Source organism: Pelmatolapia mariae, linkage group LG12 (genome assembly GCF_036321145.2).
Source record: "Pelmatolapia mariae isolate MD_Pm_ZW linkage group LG12, Pm_UMD_F_2, whole genome shotgun sequence".
Taxonomy (NCBI): Eukaryota; Metazoa; Chordata; class Actinopteri; order Cichliformes; family Cichlidae; genus Pelmatolapia; species Pelmatolapia mariae.
The window spans coordinates 4,859,284-4,871,336 of record NC_086237.1 but is presented as its reverse complement, the minus strand read 5'-3'; the positions used below and the strand labels follow the sequence as shown (position 1 = coordinate 4,871,336).

The following is a 12,053-nucleotide window of genomic DNA, read 5'->3' as shown; positions in this document are numbered from 1 at the left end:
GTCTTTTACACATGCTGCTGAAGACTCCCAAACTCAGCAAGGTGATGTTTCCAAATCACCATCAAGCCAAAGCAATAACCATATAAACAGTCACTGTACTCAGATGACATAGAGCATGGAAGCTGCTGTGGTTGGCAGCTGCCACCAACATTATTCTTAATTTGATTTTGGGAATTATTGCTACATTTGAGTTAAAAATGCTCGATCAGTAATGCAGAGTAACACGCAAAATGATCAAGTAAACCATCCTGTAACTTGGCTTTTCTGTTCACTGCCATCCCTGTAATAGACATCCACATAACAGCTTAGACTTTTAATCATATACTGCACGTCCCAGCTATGAAGGACAAAACTGCATTTTAATATGCACAAATTACAACCTGCATTGGAGGTTAATGCTTTTGCAGTACAGTATTTGTATTGTAAAAGCTGGATACTGATGATTCAGGGCACGGGCATCTTTTCTCTGACAATAGTAAACAATGTTGTGTTGTAAAGTTTGTCTTCTTCTGTTTTTCATTAAACCTCCTGACTTAGTCTCAGTGAGATTTTATTGTAAAAAGCATTCAGACGGCCCTGCTGACGCTGTGGAGCACCACTTTACATTTCAGAGCAACCTGCATTTAGAAACAATTAGCTTTCTCTCATTCACAAATTTAGACAGATATGTAATTATTATTAGAAATTAGTGAAATTATTCAAATATTAAATATATCATTTCTAAATCATAACATTAGCCGTTAGGACAAAATGCTGATTCCTGTTTTTTTTTAGATGTTACATTTCTTACAGTGTTTTTGGTTTGTTTGTTTGTTTATTTTTGGGTTTTTGTTCAAAAACAAATCCATACATTTTAATGTCAAACAGAAAACAATGAGTGCCTGTATAATCCAGACAAGTCGATATTGTTTACTATGAGCACCCCGCACCGCAGCCATGCGGTCACACATTCCCATACACCAAATAATAAACTCAAACACTGTTTAAAACCTGCAGTTTGATCCACACTGAAACATTGTAGAACAGCGATGTTCACAAAACCCTGAGACTGTTTTGGATATTTTTCCAAATACTTAAAGCTTAAATTCACGGCACGCGCTGTGTGCGTTTGTGGGTTATGTCACCTTCTTTTTGACTCAGTTATTTAATGGCAAAGGGAATAGTAAGAATAGCTTTAGTGTTTTTAATTTGGACTTTTCTTAAAACAAGCAGAATTTTTTCTATTGTGGCCACGTTATGGCAGCGTGTGCATGGCACCGTGTGCAGTGTCGAGTGTGGCCGTGTCTCTTAAAACGTAATCCAGCTATGTGTAAAAATGAAGATACACGCGGCACATTTTAGACGGTAGAAGATTTTAAAGGTCGGGCGTTTTGTTAGGCTGGAGATGTTTAGCGGTGCACTTTGCGCTGCAGCAGGTAGCAGAGTATACGTAACCTGACACAGCATCTGCACTAACATGACACCCAATTAACCACAGTCTATCCATCCAGGCATTTAACCAGAGCTGATGTGTGTCCGCTCACAGAGAAACACGCGTCAGACGTGCAGGTAAACTCCTTATTGTCATTTTGTTTGTTAATTCCGACAGACAAGCGACAGACCAAACGCCTTGGTTTTTTTTCTTTTTTTACTTCAGTTAAGAAAGTTACACAAAAGGTGGCAAGTTTGTTGACAATAAATAATAAATAATCTTGCTGCACGGGAACAAACAAAACATTTCCTTCCGGAGCTAACAGTATTTTTTTAAGTTATTATTAATTTACACATCTTTGGGGAAGAAAAAAATGTTGGACGGACACTAACTCGCACAAATGTCCCACGAAGCTTGTGGCAAAATAGAGGTATACCTTGTTGCAAATGCTTTAGTACTTGGGTCTTTAAGAAAATCATGTAGCTAATGGAGAACCCCCGCCCACACCCCACACAGTCATTTCTTATATGACTATATGACGAGGTGCGTGTGTCGAATTAAAAAAAAAACAAAAACACAGTTTCTATTGAAAGTCGCGTGCGGCATTTCGCGAGTACAGAGAATTTCGAGCTCTCTCCTCGCCTCCGGGTCCCGTTCATCGGTGGAGCCAGCTTCATGCCTTCTCTGTTTGGCAAACGGGCAGCACCGACCGACCGCGAGGACTCGTCGCGTTATCTCCTCTGGACGTTCGAATGTGTGACTGTGGTAAATCCCATGATTGTCTTCACAGTGTCAAAATACAACCAGGGGGTTGCTTGGTGCAGTCGAGAAGGGTGATATGAAAGGGGCTGTGTGTGTCTGTCCACGCAGCGTCGGCTCAGGCCTCGATGGGGCTGGAGACCATGCTGTTCGGCGTATCTGGAAGCTGAGACGACATAGACGCTACTTCGCTGCCCGTCGAGTTCGAACCCGGTCCTCCCTCCGAGAAACTCACCTGCAGAGCACATTAAGCGAACCTTTAAAAGCACAGCTGAAACTTTTACACGTGCACACTAAAAGGCCTTGGATTACAGCTACTCATGGGCAGGTCAGTGCTGCTGCTCAGGGACGGTGCCGCAGAGCAGTTCAGCCTGTCGTGTCAGCAAAGTTTCCAAAGGAAATCCGTCCGTCAACGTCACTGCAACCATTGACGTCATAATAATAATAATAATAATAATAATAATAATAATAATAATAATAATAATAATAATAATAGATTTGTAGTCTACTGCTTTATATTGCGCGATAAAAGAAGCGGAACGAGGATGGCATGGTGTTCGCTTTTACGGGTATTTGAAAGTCTGTTAATTTGTGAGTAAACGGAACCAAACGGGAACGGGCTGGAAAACACAAAAACACAAAATGCTTTAATTTTATTTAGAAAGCTGGTTTACATCGTCCGGGTGCGCTGAACGTGTCTTTGCCGTGTGTAGCCGGTGTGGAGAACAAACACTGCTGGTCTTTCGGGTTACCCACAGCCTCGTGTCTGTGTGCTGTGTGCATCTGACCGTAGTCCCTCGAAATTTGACATACTTGAAATAAACGTAGAATGCCGAGCGTCAGTGGTCATAGTGGTTATCTGTCCATGCTAATTCAATATTCTTCAACAGATTAAGAATTTTATATATATATATATATATATATATATATATATATATATATATATATATATATATATATATATATATATAGATAGATAGATAGATAGATAGATAGATAAGGAACCTGAGTTTGCAGATAGCAGTGCTCGCAAACAACACAAACTATTAAAAAAAACAAAAAGTTGTTCAGAGCAGCTGCTGAATGTCCCCAAAAATTGAAATCACAGCACTTTTGATATCAGCAGTGTGTTAATGTCTGAGCGCGAACCAGGAAATCACGAACCAGTTGTTGGAAAGCAGGCTGGTCGATGTCGCTCTGCAGCGCGAAGTCGCTGAGCACCTTCCAGGGCGGCTGGTAGCTCTGCACCTCCACCGGGTTGGCTTGGATGCCTCCGTCGTGCCGCTCCGGGCTGGCTGCCACCATCGGGGTTCCCGTCATTCCCTGGATGTTCTGCAAGAAACGGAAGCATCCTGCTCAGTTACTGGGAGAATTACATGCGAGGAGGTGCTCCCGTGTAAACTCACGTGCACGATTGCTCAATCAGCAGAACAATCAATCACACAGATTATGTCTGTATTTCACATAAATATAGACGTGTGTGTGTGTGTGTGTGTGTGTGTGTGTGTGTGTGTGTGTGTGTGTGTGTGTGTGTGTGTGTGTGTGTAAAAACTTTGCGCTTGCTTGACCTCAGAGCCCGGGTGAGCTCGTGCACAGTCCTTCTTGCCTGTCACGGAACTTCTGATTTGAACTTGATGAATAAATCTGCCCTGAGGCTTTTCTGGGACTGACACCTTGATTAATGACGGAAGCAGCCTGCCGACCACGGTGCCACATCACGGGCCTCTTTGATACACGGGGTGTCAGTGGATCGTGTGTGTGGGCTCGTGATCGCGTTAAGCACCTACCGTCTTGTCGCTGGACTGCTGCTGCTGTAGCTGCTTCATGAGTTGGCTTCTCTTCTTGTCTTTGCACCGCTTATTCTGGAACCAGACCCGGATCACTCGCGGGCTGAGGCCGGTCATCTCCACCAGCTGCTCCTTCATTAGAGCGTCGGGCCTCGGGTTGGCGTTGTAGCAGGTCCGCAGCGTGTGCAGCTGCTTCTCGTTCAGCACCGTCCGGACCCGGGTGGTCTTCTCGGGCTGTTTATGTACGTGAGGCCGCAGAGCGGGCTGACGGGCAGAGATTGGTTCTGCTGTGGAAAAAAGTGAAAAAAATGCGATCAAATGAAACACGCAGACTCCAAACACGGACACGCGAGCGCGCGGACAGGACGCCCTTTAATTCCTCTCCACACACATGCTTCTTCCACAGTTTTGTGAATTCTGAATCTCTTTCAGCATCTTGTAGAAATGTTTTTGACTTGGTAACATTAAAAAACGCGTGGCTGTGGTCTCTGAACATCAGAGAACCTCAGAACTGCGCTCACACATCCAGAGAAAAGCTGGCGTTTGGAAAAGACGCTTTTTCGTTATTTAATTAGCTCCGGTCTCATTCAATATTCGATTAATATGTGGAAGAACACTCTGACATATCGGAACCAAAGCCATTTTTTGTAACAGCAGGAATGGAGCAGGCTGCCCAAAGCCATTAAAACATGGATAGGAATAACCAAAACTACGAGGACCAGCAGCCGTGTTTACTGATCCCCTCCAACAGGAATAATTGGACTTTTTCGGACAGAAGCGCACCTCAGGCCTTTCTCTAATCCTCCCACAGTCTGCAGAAAACAAGTTACACCAGCCAAAAGCATGAGCAGACAGCAGGTTCACTAAAATAAGGCCAACAAACCAAACATGACAGCAGAACAGTTCCACTCTCTGTGGCAGGAGGAACACGTTCCCCTCGATGGAAACGCGTTAAACACAGATCAAACATGGGCAGTAAATCCCTCTGATATCGCAGCCTGCGTTTGACAAATTTGAAGCACAAGAAACGAAATGTCTTTCATTTTTAAGGACTGCCAAAAATAAAAAATACAGGAAACACCAAAGTCAGCGTTGAACACACCGTGTGAGCTGAAGTGCCGGTCTGCAGCAGCAGCAGTCCTACCTGCCATCTGCAGCGGTCTGGCGGGGTGCAGGGGGCTCAGCGGGTCCCCGGGGCCCAGGCTGGCCCGTTCCACCACATCGTGGTCTGCTCGACAGAAGAGCCCGTCTTCCCGCAAAGCAAATTCGTCCCCCGGGATGAGCTGCCGACTGCAGGCCACGCAGCGGAAACACTCAATGTGGTAGACCTTGGAACGGGCCCTCATAACGAAGTCGTTCTTGCTGAAGCCGATGTTGCATTTAGCGCATTTAATCCCGTATAACCTGCGAGGCACACACATGCAGGGCTGGTCATTCACACGGCACACAGCTCGGCCACTACACACTGATAATAATAATAATAATAATAATAATAATAATAATAATAATAATAATAATAATAATAATAATAATAATAATAACAACAATAATAATGGTTTAATATTTACTTATTTGTAATATTACAAAACGCCCGAGATGTCCACATTTTCATTATTAATATTATTATTATTATTATTATTATTATTATTATTGCTGCTGTTGTTGTGATTATTATTATTACAAATATAATTAAATAAAACTATCAACTTGAAAATGAGCTTGGTGAAGTTGAACAGGAATTGTGACAGAGTGAGCTGTCTGCTGTCTGCACAGAAACGTCCTGCGGGTTCTCGCTCTGTGTGATTTTTCACACTTTGCTCCGGAGTATCCTGCGACCTTGAGTTGTGGTCTGGATGAATTATATTGTTCCAGAACGTTAAACCACGTCTTATCGCCGCATTACGAAATGCTGGCGCTACTTTCTACATAAGCTGCTGTATCAAGTAACTGTGATTCTGACACGTCAAATGAAATGTGCCCGGTGACAAAGGGACTCCAGGGAGAGTAAACGAGTCCGCATCATCTCAACTTGATCTTGTAAATATCAAAACAACATAATTCCAATTTTCGAGCTGCTCCAGTTCTTCGTCCCGTCCCGTCCCGTCCCGGCCGTCCTACCTGATGTAGTCCCGTTTACAGTAAGTCTTTCCATCCCTGACGAAGCACGTGCAGGACTCGTCCAGGTACTGGCTGCACTCGGCACACTTGAGACAGGCGGCGTGCCATTCAAGGTCCGGAGAGACCCGCAAGATATACTGGTCGTGGATCTGGTTTCCGCAGCCCACGCACAGAGACACCAACCGCTTCTCTGGAAGGGCAGCAACATAAGAACACATGAAACACTCTTTAGCACACCAATTATTATTATTATTATTATTATTATTATTATTATTATTATCACTATCATCATTATTATTATTGTTATTATTATTATTATCATCAAGACTACTATATAGGAGGTAACACAGCTTTTATATAAATATATATATATATATATATATATATATATTTATATATATATATTTATATATATGCGTGTGTGTGTGTGTGCCGAGTTTAATAGGGGAAAGTCATATACTGTGTTTGCGGAGATCACCACGTAACCAAGTCAACTCTTAGTTCTGAAGAATTAAGTTCCAGCATGGATCCAACATCGAACACATGTCTTACTTTTCGGCGGGTCCCCCATGTCTCCCATGTCCACAAAGTAAGGCGACGTTAGGTCCACTGTCACAGCGGGCTGCGGAGCCTGGAAGCCTGGGTAAGTCCTCCGCTGCCGGGCTGCCGGACCAGGAGCTGCACTGTCCGGCTCGGATAGGGAGTGTGTGTACGTGTGTGTTTCCAGTGTGTGTGCAACTCTGACAAGCGACGGGGCTGACGTAGGACATCAGCACGTCATCTGCATGAGCAGCTGATTGGCTCTGCAGACCCTGACCAGCACACGCACGCACGCGCGCACACACAGACACACACACACACACACACACTGGCACACTTATTGCTGCATATCAATTGTTTCTCAGCTTTGCTTTGCCCTCTTCTGATCTGTTCATTTTCTCTCATTTTATTCTAGTTTGCAGCAAAGCTGCTTATAGTTCATATAGCTAATCGTTACGGTATATTATTTCAGTAAAGGAAAGCCTCACATCACTGTTACCTGCTCTGTGATGGAACATATAGCAGGCCACAGCGAAAAATCGCCAGGCGCGCACTGTTGAATACGCTCATACAGCCGATAGATTTAAAGCGATTATCAGTGTGCAGTTAGATCCACAATTATATTGCACCTCGTGGGAGATATGTATTTAGAATATGTCTGTCTAACTGTCCGTGGGCTGTCTGTGCTGTTAACACAACTGTGCGTGGGCGTAAACTTTCTTTTCTTTTAAATTCCTCGAAATGGGATATTCAGAAAACAGCTGTGCGGCCAGCTTTTAGTAACTCAGAAAGCAATTCGAACTTGCACGTGAGAGTTCTTTACACAGACAAAAGTAACGTAACGAAAACTAACGAAAGATATGAGCAGACGCGTCCAGCTTCGGTGTTCAGCAGAAAGCCCGAAATCTGACAGGCCGGGACCCTCGAAGCCTCCCAGACACACACCAACACGCCCTCTTGTGTTAGTAAGTAACTACTAACGCCGCAAACACAGCGGGAGTGGACACACCACACCTGCAGCAGTCTCCACAAACACGCTAGAATCTGTCGTGGAAATGAATTGTGTCATGCTACCGTTAGGCTAATGTAGTGGCGGGCCAATAACATTAACCATTTTATTATTATTATTATTATTATTATTATTATTATTATTAGTAGTAGTAGTAGTAGTATCAAAACAAAAAAAGAAGAAATTCCCAAAATTGAAATGAGATGAATTCTTCTCTTAGCTCTGTGGAGACATCATAAGACAGACTGATGATTGAGACAATCTACAGTTTAGCAAAATGTCCAAATGCAAATACAAGAACAAATTAACACAAACAATTAGTTTGATTATATGAAATGACTGTTTTCAGATTTCCCTTCATTGTTCTCCGTCACCATCATTAAGCCCAGAATGAGGGAATATCTTCTGGAAGAATTTTATTCCATCTCAAAAGCAGAGATCTTAAAGCTTCTGTTAGTATGTGGTGGTGGCATGTTAAGGCCCAGTGCACCTTCCTGAGACACTGTGTGGTTTTTATTTATTTCCTGTCTGTGTACACGATGATCCTTATTTGTAACCTTTTAGTGTAAGTACAGGAAGTAACTCAGATTTTATTGTTTCCTGCTGCAATGCTAGTTTGTGTTATTTTTAATACACATGTGATCACTGTCTTCTCATTGTCCACTAAAAACAGAAAACATTGATACAAAACATTTATTTGTTCAACTGGATTTGCTGATACAATTATATCTAGATTTATCTATGTCAAACCTATCAAAACTAGATTATATAAATCTGCTGATGCTTAATGATATAAACACACTTTTGGACGTGTAAATAGTCCTTCTCTTTAACTTTAAACAGAAAAAGTCTCTTTTAAAATTTCACTTCACCTTCGACCGTCAGGATATTATTTAGGCTGACATGTGTATCTATGGGTGTGCACGCATGCAAAGAATAGTTGCTGATTTTAGCCCCACAGTCAATAGAGTAGACTGTGTAATATAATTGTAATATTAGTTGTAAAATCAAATTTTCCATGTGATATATTAGTGATGATGTAAGGAAAAGCAGACTAAAACTGTGTTATTCTTATGTGAATAAGAAAATAGACTGAGGTATTATTTCTCCCTCTCTTTGTCCTGTTGTCCCTCCTCACCCAGCCGGTCGGGGCAGATGGCGCCCCTCTCTGAGCCTAATTCTGTTAAAAGGGAGTTTTTCCTTCCCACTGTCGCCAAAGTGCTTGCTCACAGGGGGTTGTCTGGGTGTTAGGGTTTCCTCTGTGTTACTGTACACCTTACGCTGAGGTGATGGTTGTTGTGATTTGCAAATAAAATTGAATTAAATTAAAATGTGTGTGAAAAATCCAGCCTCACCAAACTTTCTAAATAAAACTTGGTTTTCATCACTTTATCTGGATGAACAATTATATGAAACATCCACAAGTTTGTCTTTGATGATAATATTAAGGCAATAAGAGGCTGGCTTTGGCCTGACTGATTTGTCCTCCTATCTGACAGTTTTCTTCAGCTTCTTTCAGAAACTCTGAATCATATCTGTCAAGTCCTTCACCCTCATCTCAACCCTGACGAGAACATTTCAGCAGACAGTCACGAGTGTGGGCTGTGGATGCTGTCTGTACTGTCCAGTGGCAAGAGGAGGAGATCTACCTCCCCTGGGTGCCCCCTTGTGCCCCACAGACCATATGGCTTGGCCTGGCTCTCTAGATGGTGTGCTGGTCCATGGACCACCTGAGGCAGCAGGAGCTCTTATAATCACTGGAGACAAGGGCCACTTGACACCAGGCTGACAGATGGTGCTCCAGCACTGCTGCCCTGGACTACTGCTGCTGCTGCTGTGTGTGTGTTCAGATTGAGAGGCACAATAAGGGTGATGATGTGTCAGGGGTGGTTAAACATGATGGTGGCAGCCCATCTTCTTTTGTCTCTAGGGCAGCCATAGCCGCGGGCCATGACTGCAGGCAAATTTCATCACATATAAGGAGCAGAGCCTAAACGACAGGGCAGCTCCACGCTGCCGCGCAACATCCAGGAATAGTATCTGTTTCCACTGTTGCAGTTAGTATTTACAGAAAAACAGGAACTACTGTTGGTCAGGCAACTTTGGAGTTAAGCTTTGCTGAGAACAGTTTGTACGATTTCAGTTCATCAGCTGTCACCACCAAACAGACAAAGACATTTCATTTAAACTCGGCTAAGAATGTGACTGACTCTTGTTCAAATGGCACGTCAAGTTTAAGTTCCTGTTTCCAGTTTTTTGTTCTATTTCAAGGTGAGTCAGCTGTGACATGACAGCACGGTGGCCAGAGGCATCGTTATGCCATTTGTTTAAGAACAAAATCTTTCAGTCTCTTCAAACCCAACATTTACTGAACAACAGTAACAGACACAGAGTTTTATAATTCACCAGTGGAGAGTTCTGATACGCATCATAGCATTGTGCTAAAAAAGACACGCGAGCACAACTGAATGGGAGGGGGGCAAATACATACCCCTGACTACTCTGACATCATTTCACCCCAGAAGGAATGTTATACACGTTCCCACTGAAGATGAATGTAAGATGTTATTATTTGTTATGAATGATATTATTTGGATTTTTGTGTGAAAAAAATCCCAATAATATACGACTGTCCTTCAGTTCACTTGCATGCTGTAATCAGAGCTTATAGTTGCTTTTAATGTTAACTTCTCCAATCCTACCACCAGAAGTATAAATGCTGCAATGAATGCAAAATTCAAAATTGCATGTGGTGTCATGTTTAAAGCTGTAGCAACTACAGTACGTCAGTAATACACTGGGCCACAGTTTAGCCTTCAACATGGAGACAACATGGAGTTTCTATCATATATCGTACAGCACAGGATGACATATAAATACTCGTTTTTTCTTAAGATTAAATCACTATAATGAATCTTTTACTTGTATTTTTCAGTTAAACCACCCTGTGCCCAGGCTTAACTCACAGCAGGCCTAAGCCCTCCTTATTTCTTTTTCTTAGTTATTGTAAAGATGATCTTTTTAGTAGATTTTATTAATTCTTGTTTACATGTATTTAAAATGCTATAGGAATAAAGATAACTACTAATGTTGTTTCCCTTTAATTGCATGTTACCTGCTCCTTCCATGGAAAAATTATTCCTGCTACACCATAAAAAACAACATATAAAATCTACACAATAATTCTGAGGTAACAGTTTGCACTCATTTCAAATGAGTGAAAAATTGCACTCATTTGGACTATTTGGATACATTTACTACATATTTCTAGTAAATAGTAATAGGAAATACAGGGTTTAAAATACTAAAAGAAATAAGGTCCATATAATAATTACTCATTGAAACTGATAATTCTAACTCTTCTTTGCAAGTAGACAATAGTTAATCTAATTAATATTTATTTATTATTGATCTGTTCAGCTAATTAACCTCCCTTATTCAAGGAAATGTAGCTTTACACAGCAGACGATGACTATGTCAATGTTTTTAATCCGTAAAATGATCAAAAAACATAAAATGATTTTATTTCCTCTGTAAAAGGTGAAGGTGTGTGCAACACTTCCACAGTGGATTTGAAGACTTTCTTTCCCCCTCAAACAGTCTTAATACCATTAATGACTTCCTCCCCTCACCCAGCCGCTCACAGCAGATGGCTGCCCCTCCCTGAGCCCGCTTCTCTTGGAGATTTTTTCCCATTAAAAGATTTTTTTTCCAACTGTTGCCAAAGCGCTCACTCACAGGGGTCATATGATGGTTGGGGTTTTCTCTGTTTTCTTGTATTATTGTAGGGTCTTTACCTTACAGTATAAACCGCCTTCAGAGAACTTTTGTTGTTATTTGCTATATAAATAAAACTGAATTCAGTGTGCTACTTTGAAGAACTGGATCACAAAACAGTTCTGTCATAAACAAAATGACCTTTGGGGTAGGTGAAAGGACAGAAGGCAAGAAGGAGATGAAGGGAACGGAGGAAAGGAGAGGAGATACAAGGAGAGATAGGAGAGAGATGAGAACTCTCTCTCTCTGTAGAGATGAAACTTTTTTATAATTATTCATTTAACTGTTTCAACTCCATTAGGGTTAGGAAGCACAAGATATTTAGTTTAGTTCCTGAAGGAGAAAAAAATCAATTATTTTAAAACCCAGAATCAGAGTTTTTAGACTTTTTTATATTTATGCCGATTAATTGAATATAAGAATTGTTGACAATGGAGAATCAGTGATTTGATAGATTGTTGCACCTCTACAATAATGAATATCTTTCTCTGGAACTGGATGACAAAAGAAAACCAAAATACAAGACACAGCATACTTACAGGTCGAGCCGAAGGGTGGATTCAAGGAGTGAACTCAGAAACATGAGTTTGAAGTGACTTTATTTACAGTAAAAGTGCATCTAAACAAATCTGAAAATGAAGGGAAAAGGGTA

At 41.7% G+C, this 12,053-nt stretch overlaps 1 protein-coding gene across 3 annotated transcripts; it reads right to left on the bottom strand.

Moving 5' to 3' along the window:
- Positions 1-1,622: 1,622 nt before the first annotated feature.
- On the bottom strand, positions 1,623-6,802 carry isl1a (ISL LIM homeobox 1a). 3 transcript variants are annotated; one of them, XM_063490307.1, is made up of 6 exons: positions 6,628-6,802; positions 6,076-6,265; positions 5,060-5,361; positions 3,958-4,241; positions 3,335-3,502; positions 1,623-2,405 (listed from the first exon to the last, which is right to left on the bottom strand). In XM_063490307.1, the coding sequence occupies exons 1-6, from the start codon at positions 6,653-6,655 to the stop codon at positions 2,289-2,291; spliced, it is 1,089 nt and encodes a 362-aa protein (XP_063346377.1). In that variant the 5' UTR covers positions 6,656-6,802; the 3' UTR covers positions 1,623-2,288. The 3 variants fall into 3 exon arrangements, with proteins under 3 accessions (XP_063346377.1, XP_063346379.1, XP_063346378.1); XM_063490309.1 differs by having other exon boundaries at positions 1,624-2,405; positions 5,102-5,361; XM_063490308.1 differs by having other exon boundaries at positions 1,625-2,405; positions 3,958-4,244; positions 5,102-5,361.
- Between the last annotated feature and the right edge of the window lie 5,251 nt (positions 6,803-12,053).